A 16,622-nucleotide genomic window follows, 5' to 3' on the forward strand; every position below is an offset into this window, starting at 1 on the left:
TTTCACCAGTGATGAACATGCCTGAGGAGGTAGTGAGCACCCTCTGCTGAAAGGATTTCATGTGACAGATGAGGGCCACTCTCCCACTGTGTGAGTAGCTGGATCAGGTGCCCGCCAAGGTCCTTGCACTGCCTCAGGTTTATGATATCCTGATATTAAATAGGTGTTTGTTTATGCCAAATAGCTTTTCTCTTGTGGGTTTATTCTGCTTATCTTCTTGGGTGTGAGTTTGTTTTAATCCTGAATATCTAAAGAGATTCCCTTTTGATGGCATAGATAATGTTGAGATTTTATGTTTATTCATTTACTTATGCCCTACCTTATTTCACAGAGGATTTGAAGTGGGTATAATAAAAATACCTAAAAATAATGGTAAAATGTTACCATTATAGAGTTGAAACTAGAGAAGATAAAATACAAATGTCTAGCCTTCCATATAGTTGCTGTAAGTTGAGCTTCAGATGTTGCTCTGAACTCTGGAAAATAGATATTTTATTTGTCTTCCTAATGTTCCGGTGCAGCAAAGAAGTTCTGTGAACCTGTGCATGATAAAAGCCTAAAAAAGTGTCAGAGTAAGATGCTAACAAACCAGGAGTTGATGGATTCTGAGAGTGGTTCTGCTGTGTTGCCTTGTAGTTGTAAGGAGACGCAACAATGCAAAATAGGCAAATATTTATAATTGGGGCTAGATGTAGGTTTCTACCTCCAAATTCCTTGGTACTTTCCATGTCCTCATTTATTTAAAGTGAGTGAAAAGTCCCTACCCTCTCAATGGGGCAGAATTAGAACTTTGCTAAACTTGGAATCTGAAATTTGCTTTTAAAATCTGTTTTTAATAGAGACAGGCTATTGAAAAAAAAGGGGGTGTTTTTTGGCCTCGTCACATGGCTTGTGAGATCTTAGTTCCCTGACTGGGGATTAAACCCTGGCCATGCCAATGAAAGCTCCAAGTCTTAACCACTAGACCACCAGGGAATTCCATGAATAATTTGTTTGAGGCAAGACTGACTTAATCACCATTTACCATAATTCACTTTTTTTTCCTTAAAGATAATCTTTTGGTTAAGAGTTTGCCTCAACTATTTGTTGGTGGCCACTTCTTTTTTTTTTTTGTGGTTGTTGTTGTTGTTTTTTGTTTTTGTTTTAAATTTTAATTGTTTGCTTATTTTTGACCATGCCAGCTCATGTGGGATCTTAGTTTCCCAACTAGGAATTGAACCTGTGCCCCCTACAGTGGAAGCACAGCGTCCTAACCACTGGATCATCAGGGAAGTGCCGCTTCTTTAAGGTAGTTGAGTCTGGGCGGCCTGAGGCGAGCGTCCGATTCCTGAATCACCGCATGGAGAATGCTCCAGTGGCGCTGTCCAGGAATACGGAGTGTAAGGTGTGGAGCTTCAGGTAGAGTTCACTTTGTAGGCAGCCATAATGTTCACACTTCCATGGAGAGATTGAGTCTGCTATTCCTCTCCAAAGGAGCATCCCTATTGTGTATGAGCTCATTTTACAGGTTATAGTTCACAACGTTTATACCTAAAGGGACCAGATTTGACCAGGAGGAGAAGCCATGATTCACTGCTAGATTCATTGACAAAGTTTTCAGTAATTTTTCTTTTAAACTTTTTCTCTGTTGATGGTAGTTGGCTTGCCCTCAAGACCTTGCATTGAGATACCATTTTATGCCTTTCAGAGCATGTAATATTACCTTTAATCTCATTGCTTCAATTCGCAATGGTGAATCTCTTCTCCACACTTACTTGGAGGGAAAATGTGGAGCTGCCAATGCAGGTTAGCCAGCTATTTAGGTTTTATAATCGTTGTCTCTTCAGCCCTGTGAACTTAGCTCTGGATGCACATTAGAATCACCTGGCGACCTCTTAAAAATGTCCTTATACCCAATCCTCACCTGAAACCAGCAGAATCATATACTCCGAGGGTGGGGCCCAGGCATCAGTACTTTTTAAAAGGTCTACAGATAATGCTAAGTGTGGCCAGGACGAAAACCACAGTTTTAGCTTGGTAAGGAAAGTGACTGAAAAATTAAGAGAAAGCAGCACTAGAGAAGCCAGTTTCTACTGTATCTTGCAATAAAAGGCATCAGGAAGTGAGGCTCACTGCACTGTCTTCCTGATGTAATTGCCCTGTAAACGTATGTTCTTCTCTGCGTCCCCACTGCTCTGACTATAGGCCACTTGAGTTAAAGACCATGTCTTTTTACCTCTGTGTACTGAGCTCTTAGTCCACAGTAGGTGTTCATCAAATAATATTGGAACAAATGAAAGAAACTTTGAAAGTTGGAGAAGTTTCTTAGAATTCAAAGCAGAAGTGGTCCCGGCTTTTAGAAGCTGAACTTCAGAATTCTGGCTCAGTTCTTAGGTCTGACACTGCTGTTGGCCTCAGCTTCCTGGACACTTCTCTCTCTGAGCCCCTCTTAATAGTTGGGGAAAGCCCTGGTGAGTTGGGGCATGGCCCTGAGGGTCTGCCTTACCTGACTTACTTGCCTCTCTTCTGTTTGTAGCCCAGTGCCTGTGAGCAGGTGTCATGGTTCCCAGAATGTACCACTGAAATTCCTGACACTCAGGAAATGAGCGATTGGATGGTTGTGGGGAAGGTAGGAGTTCAGGAAAATGTACTCTGAATTCTTGACACTTCTGACATTTCTCCTCCTCAAATCAGGTGTGTGTATCTGTATACTCACAGTATTAGAAAAGTGTGAATCTAAGCTTTCTGGCAGGAATAAAGCTGCATCAAGAGGGTATCAAGAGCTTCACGGATATGCCCCTGGGAGATGTGGCATGCGGGGCTTTTTTCCTCCTAGTCATTTACCTTGCAAGGCAGCACAAAATGGGTAACTTCTGTCTTCCTCTTGGATGCTTTTTAGAGTAGCTTATTATACACCTGTGTATATTCTGGTCACTACTGGGCACTGTTCCAGGAAGATAAAAAAAGACTACTCCTGTCCTCAGAAAGGAATGAGGGAGTTGTTACAAAAGGAATTTGTGTGTTCTCTTTCTGGGAAATTGTAAGAATTAAGTATATAGTTTTACCAGATCAGCATGTTCCAGAGAGCAGTTCTCGAAGTATAGGGACTTGAGGGATCTCCATGACCCTTTCAGAGGGTCTACAAGGTCAGTTATTTTCATAATTCTGAAAAGTTATTTGCCTTTTTCATTCTCACTCTCTTGCAAGTGTCCTGAGAAGTCTTCCAGAAGCTCTGACATGTGATAGCATGTGTTGAATGCGCATGTGGGCGGGAGATTCTCCCTGTCTCGTGTAAGCTGGGTGCTGAGAGCTTTGCAAACATGGAAAGCAATGCCCACTCTTCTCAATCATTTTTTTTCTGGAATACAATTTTCTTACACGTTTATTTATATTAATACAACATTTTAAACTGAACTAGTAAATATTTAAACATCTCGTTTTTAACTTCTAATAATAAGGTATATAAATACACACACACACATATACACATCTATCTCCCACAGAAACAAAAGCTGTTGAGGATCCTCAGTGATCTTAAAGAGTGTAAAACCTGAGAATACCGAGTTTGAGCACCACTGGTTTAGAGGCATTCTCACTCGTACTTGACACTGAACTCAACATCCCCATGAGGCTCCCACACCCTTGTTTTCTGTGAGGCTGCCAAGTCGGTGCCTTCATACTCACCAAGGAGCAAGAGGCTTCCTGGCAAAAGGACAGCCTCTGTCATTTTGGGTGTTCCTAAGCATCCCCCTTCCTTCTGCCCCCGCGCTCTAGGGACAGACAGCTTGGGTGTCTCCTCCCTGTTTGCTTTTCTCAGCCTTGGCATTCACGAGTCTTGTATCCATATGGCGCTTTCATAGGAGCCCCCAGAGGGCTCCTTCTCGCAGCCCCATCTGGAGCCAAGCCAGAGGGATTTAGGCTTTTCTCTTTCCCACCCCTCGGGGTTGATGTTCTCTGGCAGGGACTCAAGCCCCCTTTTGCTCTGCTCACTCAGAACCCTAGTTTCCCCCCAGATGCAGTCACATGTGGTCACTGTGGATTGTTTTCTTCTCCCTGTAGAGAAAGATGATTATCGAAGATGAAACAGAGTTTTGTGGGGAAGGCCTGCTTCGCAGTGTGTTGAAGTGTAAGGTAAGTCCTCGTGGCTAGAGCTGGCGCTAAAGATTTTGTGTGAGGGGTTGTGCTGGGCTTTTCTTGTTCTTTTGAGTTGGTTTTGGGGGACCTGAAATTTAGCTAATTTTTCTTGGTGGCTCCCTTGCCCTGCAGTGTTGTTCTGTCTCTGTGGTCAGTAGCCAGGAAGGGAACCACTTAATTTCAGTGGGTGGGTTCATCGTAATCCTGAGGAGGGGCTGGCATAGTGGAAAATTTGGAATCATTCTTCAGTATCAGAGCTGAATTCAAATCCTAGTTTTGCAGCTTTTCTTTCTTTTCTTTGCTGAATGACCTTGGACCATTTGCTTTAGCTTCTCTGAGTTTGAGTTTCCTTATCTTTAAATTAGGAAGAAAAAAATACTCAGTGTTAGAGTTAAAAGAGATAGTTGGTGTTACTCTCCCCTTGATGTCTTCTGACCTGACCTGACTTTGGTCAGGAGGTGCATTGCCTGGGGCAGGGTGAGCCAAGGAAACTGAGGAGAAAATGAGTTGGAGGAGAAGCAAGGCCTGAGACAAGCCTCACGGAGCTTATTTTTCTGGCAGGTAGAGTGTTGGAAATATCCTCAGGTAAAGTGAGGCTTTCTTTTTCCAGAGAGAATTAGAAGAAAGAGAAGGGTTCCCTGCTGGGAGGTAGGTGCCCTCAGAAAAGCCTGATCTTGGTTTGCCGGCCCTCTTTCTGGGTACACCCTTCATAGCAAAACTCTGGTCCCTGCCGAGTTGCTGCTGGAGTGGAGAAGCAGGCTTGCAGCAAGGTTTAGCAGTGCCAGGAGGATTAATACCACAAGCACGTGGCAGGCACGTGCTTGCTTCCCTTTTATTTTGTACCATTTTATAAGTGAGGTAGTTGAGAGGCAGAGTGATCGTCCCACCTGTCTGGGGTCACACATCTGGTCATTTCAGAGCTGGGTTGCAGCAGAGGCCTAGCTTTTCAGAGGGCTGTGAATCCGGCTCCTCAAGCTCCATCCCGAGGGGGATGCTCACCCTGTGCTTCTGATTCTTTCCGGGCAGAGTGTGTTTGATGTCCTGGATGGGGAGGAGATGCGGCGAGCTCGGACTCGGGCCAATCCCTACGAGATGATCCGAGGAGTCTTCTTCCTCAACAGGTTTGCTGGCATTTCCCTTCCCTCCCCTCCTCCGATGTGCACTGGTCGATGTTTCCATTTGAGCCTCAGCTCTCCCATCTGTCTGGTACTGAGGTATGCTTTTCTGTCTTGCTTTGTTTCAGGGCAGCAATGAAGATGGCTAACATGGATTTTGTGTTCGATCGCATGTTTACAAATCCAAGGGACTCTTATGGGGTGAGAACAAGATTTTGCTTCTGAATTCATAGTGCTAAATAGGCTTCAGCTTCAGTGGCTCAGAAATTGCCATTTGTACAATGCTAGGAGAGTATTCCTGCTGGGTGATGGAGATGCATTTTGTGATGAGATATATTTTGTTTTGAGCTCTTCAGCTAGGGTTCCACAGTGCTTCCTGTGGTCCCAGGAGTGCCCTAGTAAGCAGTTATCTCTAGGGCTTCAGGCCCGGAGTCCCAGCTCCTGCCTCTGCAGATCCTGCTCTTCACTCTGGGTAGAGGAGCACAGGGCTTGCAGCAGTGGAGGAGGAGCATTCCTGACCAGACCAGCAGGTGTAGCCTCCATAGGCCAAGGGGGCAGGGAGGTGAGGGCATGAGTGAGTGCATCGGCCTCCCTGCTGCACTGATTAAACGTGTATTTGTCCAGCCCCTACGTTGTGCCAGGCACAGTGCTAGGCACCAGGAATACATAGATGTGATCCCTTTCCCCATGGTGCTTAGGGTCTGGACATTCTGGGGGGCTTAAGAGCAGATGAGGGTAGGGGTTGGGTGTGTGTAGAGCCTCTCCATGCTTGTCGACGTGTAGAGGCCAGTTGCCACCAGGGAGCTTGAGCCTGCCTCTTACAGGGTGGGGTGGAGTCTGAGTGCAGTCAGCCCTCTGTGTCTGTTGACTCTGCGATGCAGAGGGCCGGCTGTATACCGCCACTTTATGTAAAGGACTCAAGCATCTGCAGATTCTGGTGGCTGTGGGGGGGACCTGAAACCAATGCCCTGTCAATACTGAGGGACGACTGTGAGCAGTCCTTACAGTGAGTTAATGTTCCAGGTTGAAACTTGTGATATCATCTGATTTGGTTGCTGCTGTTCCTGGTATGAGGGGGCAGTACTCTGGGAAATGTCTGAGTTTTGAATGAATTGTGGGCATCTGGGTTCTTTCACGGGTCTGTTTACAATCAGGATCATGTCTGAAGGTCTGTGCTCATGGTCGGGGGCAGCACTTAGTCACAGGTGGTGTCCCTCAGGTTCATACCTCCTTTGGATCTCAGCTACCTCATCTCTGAAATTAGCCCTACTAACCTGCCAGAGAACCAGGGTAGGACCAAGAGACTCTTAAGGTTTGTTCTAGCTCTTAAAATCTGTGACTTCAAATGTGGCCACTTTCCCTTTCTGCTTCTCTGGACAAGCTTCATGTGGAATTCTAATTACAGGTGGTGGATCGGAATGATTGTCTACTTTACTACTCTCATTTTTCTGAACACAGACCCTCCATATGATAGAGAAAGAAAAAAGGAAATTTCATTCTAGCTTTCCCTTCAGAGTTTCAAAGCATTTTCACCCTGTCCTAGAAGGTTAGTCTCTGACAGTGAAGGGGTCAGGAGCCGGCTGTTCCCAGTCCAGTTTCTGCCTCATTCAGCCTCCTCCTGCTAGGCCCCCGATTATCCACTGCTTAAAGAAATTTGTTTTCCAAGTTCTTCACTGCTCCAGCCTTACCTGCCTGGTTGTCTCCTCTATGCTGGCAGAAGGGCAGGTGGACCCCTCCAGTCTGTATTTATTTCTCTCTCCCAGGTCTCCCTCCCACCTTACAGCACCAGCAAGCTGTACAAAACAGCTCTTGGAATTAGCATCTTGAGAAAATTACATTGATACAATGTTGATTTAATTTTCTGAGCTCCCAATGATTTCCCTTAAACCCCTGCCTGGCAGAGGAACTCTGTCAGGTTGATGGGAAATCACAGCGTCATTTTGGGCTTTTGAATGTAAATGCCTCCAGCAGCTGGGATCTGGTTATTGTCTTTTGCTGTCAGGAAAATGAAGTAGGCATCAGGGTTGTACCATTCAGGTGGAGGGTGGAGATTTTACATAGGAAAAGGTGGCTGTGTTTGTGATGCTTCAGGCAGCTCCTTGACTTGCATTGATTGATAGTGGCCATGGAGAATTGCCCTTCCAGAGAAGTTCTTCTATACTCCACTATAAAAGTGATTTCTCTTCAGCTCCTAGTGTTTGCTTCTGTCTGTTCACCCCTGTTTCCTCCCAAGGACTGGAGTGACAGCCAAGCCCAGCAGGCTTGTTGTGTTTAGAGCAGTCCCAGCAGACGTGGGAGTGGCAGAAGCCCCAGGCACACGCCCAGGTTTGTTAGAGCCTCAGTGGCTCTTGGATCAGGGAAATCAGAGTGAGAGTGCAGACTACGTGAAGCCTAGCGAAGTGTGAGGAGGTTGGCGATGGGAAGCTGGAGGGAGGCTCTTTGAGGTTTTTCAGCATGTTTCTGCTTCTACAGGTTGTGGTAAGAGGAGAAAAGAGGCTAGGGAAATAAAGAGATCATAAACAAGAATTGGAAGGGGCCAGGAAGAGAAGGGCGTTTAGATTCTTTGGGTATATGGAAGCGTATTATATATAAACGTTACGTGAGGGACTTGTGTGCCTGCAGTTATCGTTGTGGTAAGAAAGCATTGGCTATGAAGCGTAACAGGATACAAAAGCTGAATGTAGATCTTGAAGTTTCATCGCTGTCTTAGAAGAAATTAGACAGCACTTACAAAGTCCCTGCTGCCTGTGGAGCGCTGCGCCAGACTCTGCAGAGAGAAAGGGAGAGGAGGGGCAAGGGCCCCTCAGGGACTCTCAGGGAGCTGGCTGATCGAGTTGAACTTCGTGTCATCTTAACGTTTGTTCAGTATTGTACAGTTTTTAAGGGTCTTCGACATAAGGTACTTTGTTTAATCCTACAATAGCCTTAAGAAATAACCTACATTAGTTCCCGTTTGTCGTTGAGGAAGCTCAAGCTTAAAGACATAAATCGTGTTCTTGCCTTTGACTGCACAGTCAGTAAGTGGCAGAGGTGAGAACCCCGGCCATCCTTTCTGTGAAAGGACCGATGGCCGTGGCCTGCTAGGGTGACACATCCTGAAATTACAGAACAGATCATATTTATGCCGTCTTTTTGGAGGTGAGACGCTTTCATTGATTCATTCTCCTTCTCACAGTCTTCTTTGGGCCAGCCTCTCACCTGGAGAAGCTGGCGCCTGGGGCTAGGGCTTGGCCTGTGAGGAGGAACAGTATCTTCTCTGCAGTGTGTGCAGGCCTTAAACTTGTGACTCCTGCCTCACTAGCACTTTGCAGCCTGGGAAGTGCTGCATAGTATTCTTGGCGTATGCCATTAGGTCTTTTCTAGTGTGCAAATGAGTACAGTAAGAAAGTGTGAATAATTGATGGCTCAGGAACAAAGAATGCTAGGGTGATGGAGCAGAGGGAGGGGAGAAGGAGCTGATATGCCCAGCACACTGAGTGGGCTTGTCACAGGGCGAGGGAGTGTATTTTTAGCTACAGGCCCTTTCTCCAGAGACTTTTTCCACTGTTGTGATCAAGCTAGATAAACCACCACCAGATGCAAAGCCCTTGTCACCCCGAAAGTGACTGGACTGTGAGCATTAGTATTTCCATTTCTTTCCTATAACTGTTTCCCCTGAAGCCTTCTGATCTTTATCTGGCAGTTAGAGAGCTCTGGACAAGCACCCAGCCGTGCCAGACTTTGAGGGAGAGAAGGCTGAGCTGTCTTAGCCCTTCCTGCTGGATGTTCATCAGGGACCCCTGCGGTCACTCCTCTGAAGCTCAGCTTCTTGTCACCAGTGCAGATGGCACGTCTCTGCCGTGGAGGCTTGAGACAAGTGGAATTCACCCTTGAGGGCCCAGGTGTGTAGAAGAGAAGTGTAAACACAATCTAGATCTGCATTCAGCATACATTAAATTTAATTAATTAATTTGGCCAAGCTGTGCAGCTTGTGAGATCCCAGTTCCTTGACCAGGGATGGAACCTGGGCCACAGCAGTGAATGCGTAGTATCCTAACCACTAGGCCACCAGGGAATGCCCAGCATTTTATATTAAGAATTTAAAGCCGCTTAAGTGGCCGAAACTAATCATCAGATACAAATGATGATAGTGTAATTCAGTTGTTCTTTAGGTGGGTGGATGCTCTGATGGCTGCCTAGGTCAGTGTCTCCTGTTTTCTCAATCTTATCAGCTTCCAGCTCTGCCCTGTGCAGGCCCTGGTCAGCAGAGGGGCAAAGGTAGGAGCAGGGGTGTGCAAAAAAGGAGGACACACAGGGCACTGTGGGGTCTTGGATGGAGTCGTGGAACAGAACAAGGGGTCTGGTGAGATCTGAAGCAAGTCTGGGGTGTAGTTCGTAGAAATGTACCCGTGCATGTCAGTTCCTTAATTTTTACAGCTGACCATGTAAGATGTTACTAAAACTGGGTGAAGGATATGTGCAAACTTTGTCCTCGCAACTTAGCTGTACGTCTAAAATTATTCCATGGTAAAAACTTAATTGGAGGGGAAAAAAAAGATGGTGGCTAGGAGGAGAGGAAGAAGGGACACAGAAACTGCTATTTGGAAGATGAGGCCCTGAGCTGGGAGGAAGTGATGTTAGAGCCCCTCAGACTCTGGTTGGACGGGAAGCCTGCGTCTCCTGCTCAGGCTGACGGGATGCTGACTAAGCGGTGCTGCAGACTGAACAGGTCGATTTGTGTCTTGGCGTTTCTCTTTCCCTGTCTGTCATGTGGGGGGCTAGAACATCTGCTCCGCCCGTTGGGACTCTTGTAAGGCAGGATGCGGTGGGGAAAAGATGCTCAGAAAACATGCATGCTTGGGTGCCCATTAGGGTGTTTTTTAGGAGTCTGAGCTGGGCATGGTGGTGTGAAGGGCATCAGGGGTGTTTTGAGGTGGGGATGGGTGACTCTGAAGGCAGTGGTCTCAGAGGACCTGTTTCCTGGTGGTTGTGGCTCTGGCAGGAACTCTGCACTGTGCTTGCTGAAAGGCTTGTTTTACTCCCCTGCTTTCTCTTTCCTGCTCCCCACTGAGGCATTTCCCCCTCTTCCTCCCCTGGCTTCCACTTGCCCCTGCAGAAGCCGCTGGTAAAGGACCGGGAAGCGGAGCTTCTGTACTTTGCCGACGTCTGTGCGGGCCCGGGTGGCTTCTCGGAGTACGTGCTGTGGAGGAAGAGGTGGCACGCCAAGGGCTTCGGGCTGACTCTGAAGGGCCCTCACGACTTCAAGCTGGAGGATTTCTACTCTGCCTCCAGCGAGCTCTTCGAGCCCTACTACGGTAGGGACACGGAGGAGGCCCCAGGGACCGAGAGGGACGAGTCTTACCAGGAGGAGCTCCTAGCCATGTGCCGTGTTTTCTGTCCCGGGGCTCTCAGTCCGGGGCTCCCAGCCCACGTCACGAGGTCTTGGTCTCCCCTTGCCTGTGCCTTTTACCCCAGGCCTGTGGGATCCAGGTTAAACCCTCCAGTAGGCAAACTCGCAGCAGATCCATGCTAATTTCTCCTTCCTTCTCTTGTGGTGACAGGAGATAATAAAACCGTTCGATCTCTAGCTGAGAACTGGCAGGGTTATTAACAAATACAAACCCACACCCGTCCCCAGCCCTGTATGCCAGATGGTCAGCAACCCCCTAGCAGTTCCCTCCACTCTGTCTTGCTTCTTGTGATTTGGCAGGAAATCCCAAGTCCTTTGTTAACAGAACTTATTAAGAAATTGATATTGCTTCCTAAATGTAGGTGCTTTAAACACGTTTGATCTTGAACATGAAGACCTTCTCTTTCAGTTGATGGCTCACGGCTGGTTGACTCCGCCTGAGCTCTCCTCCACTGTAGCAGGGCCCTGTTTCTGCCTCCTGGCCCATCACTGCAGGGCAGCCTTGTGTGACGGGTCCTGAGCTGCTCCTCACAGAGGCTCTTCTGGGCCTTGAGGCCTGCCTGGTACCTGTGTTCACAGCCCTGGCGAGGCTGTGTCCTGGTGCCAAGGATGCACAGGGCAGACGAGCTAAGTGTGAACCTTGTGTCCTGTCAGGTGAGGGTGGGATCGATGGAGACGGAGACATTACCCGCCCGGAGAACATCAATGCTTTTCGGAATTTCGTCCTGGATAACACCGATCACAAGGGTGTCCACTTTCTGATGGCTGACGGGGTAGGTGACCTGCTCTTCGTGGGGTGATGATGTATGTTTTTATTCTTTTTGTACATCTTTTCAGTTTGTAACTTTGTCAGGGCTGGGCTGTTACAGGCATCTTTGCTTGGGGCAGGTGGATCTTCCCAACTCACTTCCTCAACGGGCCTCGGGTGTGGGTGGAGGCCTGGTGAGGGGGCACCGTGACTAAGATGGACTCAGCAGAGCCAACGGGAAGGACATTTCCATCATTTGTCACCCGGGTGCTGCTCTCGGAGAGGCTGTCTGTACATGGCCACTCCTAAGCCTCGGGAGCAGCTGATAGGTGACCACGTAACCAAATGCAGCTGCTCCATATTAAGACTCCATATTAAGACTCTGCAAGAGGCTCTGTCAGTGGCTGGGCTGAAGAAGATACTCAGGTTGTCCATTTCTTGGGCAGTTACCTGAGGCGTAGAGGCAGCCCCTGCAGCTTCCTCCCTTAGTAATCTGATGCTGCCAGTAGTCTTCTCTGGACTACCAGAAAAGTTGTGAGTCACAGCTTAGTGTGGAGAAAGGTCAGAGAACGTGGCAGTTGCTCCAGGGTCACGTGGCCAGAGTTGCAAAAAGCTTCTGGAGCCCCCTGGGCAACCTCATAAGCAGTAGCTGTGTGGAGAGGTGAAGAAATGTTTAGGATGTCAGCACAGGAGCCGAGCGTGCCCTCAGCCCCCAAAGATTGGTGCCTAGCAGGGGACAACAGATAGGCTTGGGTAGAGGGAGGGGCCGCTTCCGCTGAGCCTGTCGGAGTCTGATATACTTGGGAGGCAGCCGGGCAGGGCATCAGCTCGAGTGGCAAACTCAAGGATTGTCCCTCTGACTTAGGCAACATAGACTGGTGACCCATGTGGGATTTTTTTTGTGTGTGTTTTTTTCCCCTCTCCCTGTAAACAGCTGTGCATTTTAAGAAGCATCTGTAAATCTGGAAGACATTACCGAACATTTTTATTTCTGGAGACCAGCCTCTTTGCTTCTCTTAATTATTGTGATAAAAATCACATAACATAAAATTTACTGTTGTAGCCATTTTTAAGTTTACAGTTCAATTATGTTAATTATAATCATGCTTTCATGAAACAGATCTCCAAAACTTTTTCCATTTTGCAAAATTGAAATTCTATGCCCATTAAACAATAACTCGCCTCTCTTCCCGTCACAGCCCCTGGCGTCCCTCACTCCCCTGTGAGCCTGGCTCTCTGCTCCTTGCTGGGATCTCACAGGGAGGGAGACCACTCCAAGAACAGCAACATACATTCTTCATACAAACAGCCTGCCCAGAGACTCTGCCAGCTGGAGGAAGAGGCTCCATGGTCCTGGGACAGGAGGGGGGGTTTGTGAGTAAATCTGTGGTCAGCAGAGAAAGAAAGATTCTTGTGACTATCAGAGTCAGGCAGACTTTCTCCTGTCACCAGACTGGGGCCTGTTCAGTGCAGCCCAGGACTGAGGGAGCCCACACAGATTTAGCCACACGTGCTCCCTGGGTCTCACTGGACTCACCAGGGCATTCAGTTTCCTGTCTTGTAGTTGGCTTGAGACCAGCGTATTTTGCCTCTGTTCTGCCGTATCCTTCCCTTGGATTCCAGCATGAGTTTTTAAATTTTCTGGACCATCTCCTTGGAGGAGCAGATCCCCAGGAGCGATAGAGCAGGAAAACAGCACTGGCTCAGTAGGCAGGCCTGGGTCCCAGGTGCTGTCTTTACCACAGGGAGCCATACAACCACGCTGGAGAATCTAAACACCAGACTGTATCTGTGTCAGTCAGTTGGTGAAGATCAATGGAAACACCTGTAGAGATCTCAGGGAAGATGCGGTGGGAGCACTCTCTTCAGTCCTCATCACTTCTCTTTTCTGCTCTGCTCCTTGTGCTCTCGTTTCAGGGTTTCTCAGTGGAGGGACAGGAGAACCTGCAGGAGATCCTCAGCAAACAGCTGCTGCTCTGTCAGTTCCTCATGGCGCTGTCTGTTGTCCGGACAGGTGACACTCCTCTGCCGTCTCCCCACCCAGGACCCACCAGAGGCCCTGTTGTACAAGAACATGTATTGGGGTTGGCTTGAAAGTTAACTAATGGTCTGCTTGTATGAGGTGACACATGGCGGAATGAGGGATTTAGGGGGAAAGGTGCTATGGAATCCCCAAAGTCCCCTCTACAACTCTTTCCCTTCTGTGGCCTGTGACTTTTAATGGGCCCAGGTATCTGGGCCCTGACTTTGTCATAGTCCCTGAGATGACCCAACCCATTTCCTGGAGTGGAAGCTGCTGACTATCGTTGGTGTTTTCCTTTAACCTAGGAGGCCACTTCATCTGTAAAACCTTCGACCTCTTCACACCATTCAGCGTGGGGCTCATCTACCTGCTGTACTGCTGCTTTGAACGAGTCTGTCTCTTTAAGCCAATTACCAGCCGTCCTGCCAACTCAGAGAGGTGAGACTTTCCTCTCCCTTTGAATCAGACTAGTTGGCTAAATGTCAGAACAAGAAAACCTGGTGCATCTCTGGCATGAGCACTCAAGCTGCATTAAAAAACCCTGATTTAAAAAAAGTGATTGGAGCCAAGAGGATTTGGATTTTCTTGTTCAGCCTCTGCCTCCTCCACCAACCTTGTTCACCACACTTTTGTGGGCGATCCTTGGCTTGGCCCAGGAGGGTGAAGGAGACCAAGGAAGGGTTACCTGAAGGACGGTTGGGCCATTAACCAGAGTCCCTGTTTGCATCCCAGATGGGACACAGTGCCCATGCATCTTGTGAGAGAAGATGCAGCCAATCCGAATTGCTAGGTGGCTTGCTCAAAACACAGATTTCTTGGCCCCATCCCTGGAGAGTCTGATTGCCCTTAACTTAGCAGACTTCCCCAGCTGATGGTGATTCAGCCAGCCTGGCACAGGGTAATTGGAAACCACTGCCATAGAGAGTAGAAACACAGCCCAACATGAGAAGGGTTTGAGGTGAACTTTGCAGCACTCTGTTCTCAGTGCGTAGACAGGGGTTTTGTGACTCAGCAGGTGGTTCGGGGAGGAGGAATTATGCCGGGGAAGCCCTTGCTCAGTGGAGTGACAGGGTCTCTCCTCTCAGGTATGTGGTGTGCAAGGGCCTGAAGGTGGGCATAGATGAAGTGCGGGATTACCTCTTCTCAGTCAACATTAAACTCAACCAGCTGCGGAACACTGATTCTGACGTCAACCTTGTGGTCCCCTTGGAGGTGATCAAGGGAGACCATGAATTTACTGACTACATGATACGGTCCAACGAGGGGTAAGCAGACCAATGTGTTTTTTCCTTCGCTTCTTTTTGTTGTTGTTGTTTGCTTGCATCCCTAGGGTATCAGGAAAGCCCTAGGGATGAAGAGAATGAAGGACTGAATGACTGGCTTTTGGTATCACTTTGTCCGTTTTGAAAAACTGGTAGCTGAGATTGGTCTGCTCGCTCCAGGGCTCCCTAGGACTTTGAGTACCTTGAGGACTTTCATCCTGCTCCCATGCCTTGTCACAGGGTGGCTGGTGGGAGCCTGGCTGGCACAGCCCTGCCCGTGGGAGCCTGAGTATGATAGTGAAGCTAGAGGGCAGACTTGTCTTGCATCCTTGGAGGAAGGAATAATCTCCCTTTAATTGCTTCCATTTGTAGAAGGCCATCATAGTTTGCTGTCCCATGAAGTCCCTTAGTTGGAAGCAAGAGATGGCTGGAAAGCAAGTATATAACATGCTTTTGGAAGTTTCTGGTATCAAAACTTTTGCCAGACCATGAGGTACTCAAATAGGCCATCTGAATGCTGGTTTTGTTTTTGTTTTAACCTTCATTAATTGTTTTCCCCCTCCTTGTTAGTAGTGATAATTTAAAGTTGTGAGAGTTGGCTCAGTTTTCTAAGTGGGCAAACCTCATTGAACAGTTTTCTGAGGAAGCTTGGAGAGTTGTATAGCAATGAATCAATAGAAGTGCTTGCTTAGGGGGCCAAACATGTACTGGAAAGGTCATTTGTAAGTGGAATCCCAAGTCTCCCAGAGAAAGTTGAATGTATGGGTGGCCCTAGGGGAACATAGGAGGAGAGGAAGTCTTTATCCATCTTCTCTCAGTATTTTAATTTTCCATTCTGTGGTACTGCTACATAAGCTCTCTCATCTTGATGTAAGAATCGGCACCAAGGCGGAGCCCGTACTAAGTTTCAGCGTGTTGTAGATGAGGAAGCAGGCCCGGAACTGGAAGTCAGCAAAGCCAAAGCTATGTCACATTTCTGGACTTCTTTTTGTTGAGCCATGCTGCAGTTTCATATGGGTGTGTGTGGATGCATGGCAGAACTGGTCTTCTCAAAGCTCCCAGTTGCAGAGTGTTTAAGCAGCCTGGTAAATTGATTTGTGTCTGGTATATTGGGAATATTTTTCCCCAATCTGTGGTTTGCCTATTCATTGTCTTAATGATGTCTTTTGATAAGCAGAAGTTAAAAAATTTTTGAGTCCGTTTTTAAATTGTAAAATACACATAACAAAGTTTATCATTTTAACCTTTCTTAAAATGTGAAATTTAGTGGCCTTAAATATATTCACACTGTTCGGCAACCACACCACAATGCATTTCCAGAGCTTTTTAATCATCCGAAGCAGAAACTATACCGGTGAGATAACAGCTCCTATTCCCCTCATCCCCAGCCATTGGTGCCCTCTGTTATCTCCTCTCTGACTTCGCTTGTTGCATGTGCCTCATGTAAGTGCATTCGTACAGTATTTGCTCTTCCGCCTCTGGCTGTTTCGCTTAGCATAATGCTTTTAAGATTCATCATGTTGTAGTGTGTGTCAGGGTTTCATTCCTTTTTTAGGGCTAAGTAATAATCCATTTTATGTGCATACATACACATACATTTTGTTTATCCATTCAGCTGTTGATGGACATTTGGATTTTCCTCACATTTTAGCTATGGAGAGTAACACTGCTGTGAATGTTGGTGTGAAAAGTAACTGTGTCCCTCCTTTCACTTCATCCAGGTATACATCTGGAAGTGGGATTGCTGCACTACTTTACATTCCGACCAGCAGTGCATCAGGGTTCCAATTTTTCCACATCTTCACCAACACTTGTTATTTTTTGATTTTTTTTTTCCATAATAGCCATTCTAGTAGGTCTGAACTGGCTCTCATTGTAGTTTTGGTTTGCATTTCCCTAATGACTAATATGTTGAATATGTTTTCATATGCAAATTGGCTATTTGTATATCTTATTTGAAGAAATATATTCA

General features: G+C 47.3%; 1 protein-coding gene across 1 annotated transcript in view; it reads left to right on the top strand.

The window, feature by feature from the left end:
• CMTR1 (cap methyltransferase 1) overlaps positions 1–16,622 on the top strand; it is a 54,002-nt gene that overhangs the window by 15,232 nt on the left and 22,148 nt on the right. The window contains exons 5-13 of the mRNA XM_069563984.1: positions 2,516–2,608; positions 4,039–4,110; positions 5,140–5,234; positions 5,357–5,429; positions 10,324–10,522; positions 11,272–11,390; positions 13,283–13,379; positions 13,694–13,826; positions 14,474–14,653. Coding sequence (XP_069420085.1) covers positions 2,516–2,608; positions 4,039–4,110; positions 5,140–5,234; positions 5,357–5,429; positions 10,324–10,522; positions 11,272–11,390; positions 13,283–13,379; positions 13,694–13,826; positions 14,474–14,653 — 1,061 coding nt within the window. The remainder of the gene's footprint in view (positions 1–2,515; positions 2,609–4,038; positions 4,111–5,139; positions 5,235–5,356; positions 5,430–10,323; positions 10,523–11,271; positions 11,391–13,282; positions 13,380–13,693; positions 13,827–14,473; positions 14,654–16,622) is intronic.

The sequence above is a fragment of the Ovis canadensis genome, chromosome 20 (genome assembly GCF_042477335.2).
Source record: "Ovis canadensis isolate MfBH-ARS-UI-01 breed Bighorn chromosome 20, ARS-UI_OviCan_v2, whole genome shotgun sequence".
In the NCBI taxonomy this organism is placed as follows: Eukaryota; Metazoa; Chordata; class Mammalia; order Artiodactyla; family Bovidae; genus Ovis; species Ovis canadensis.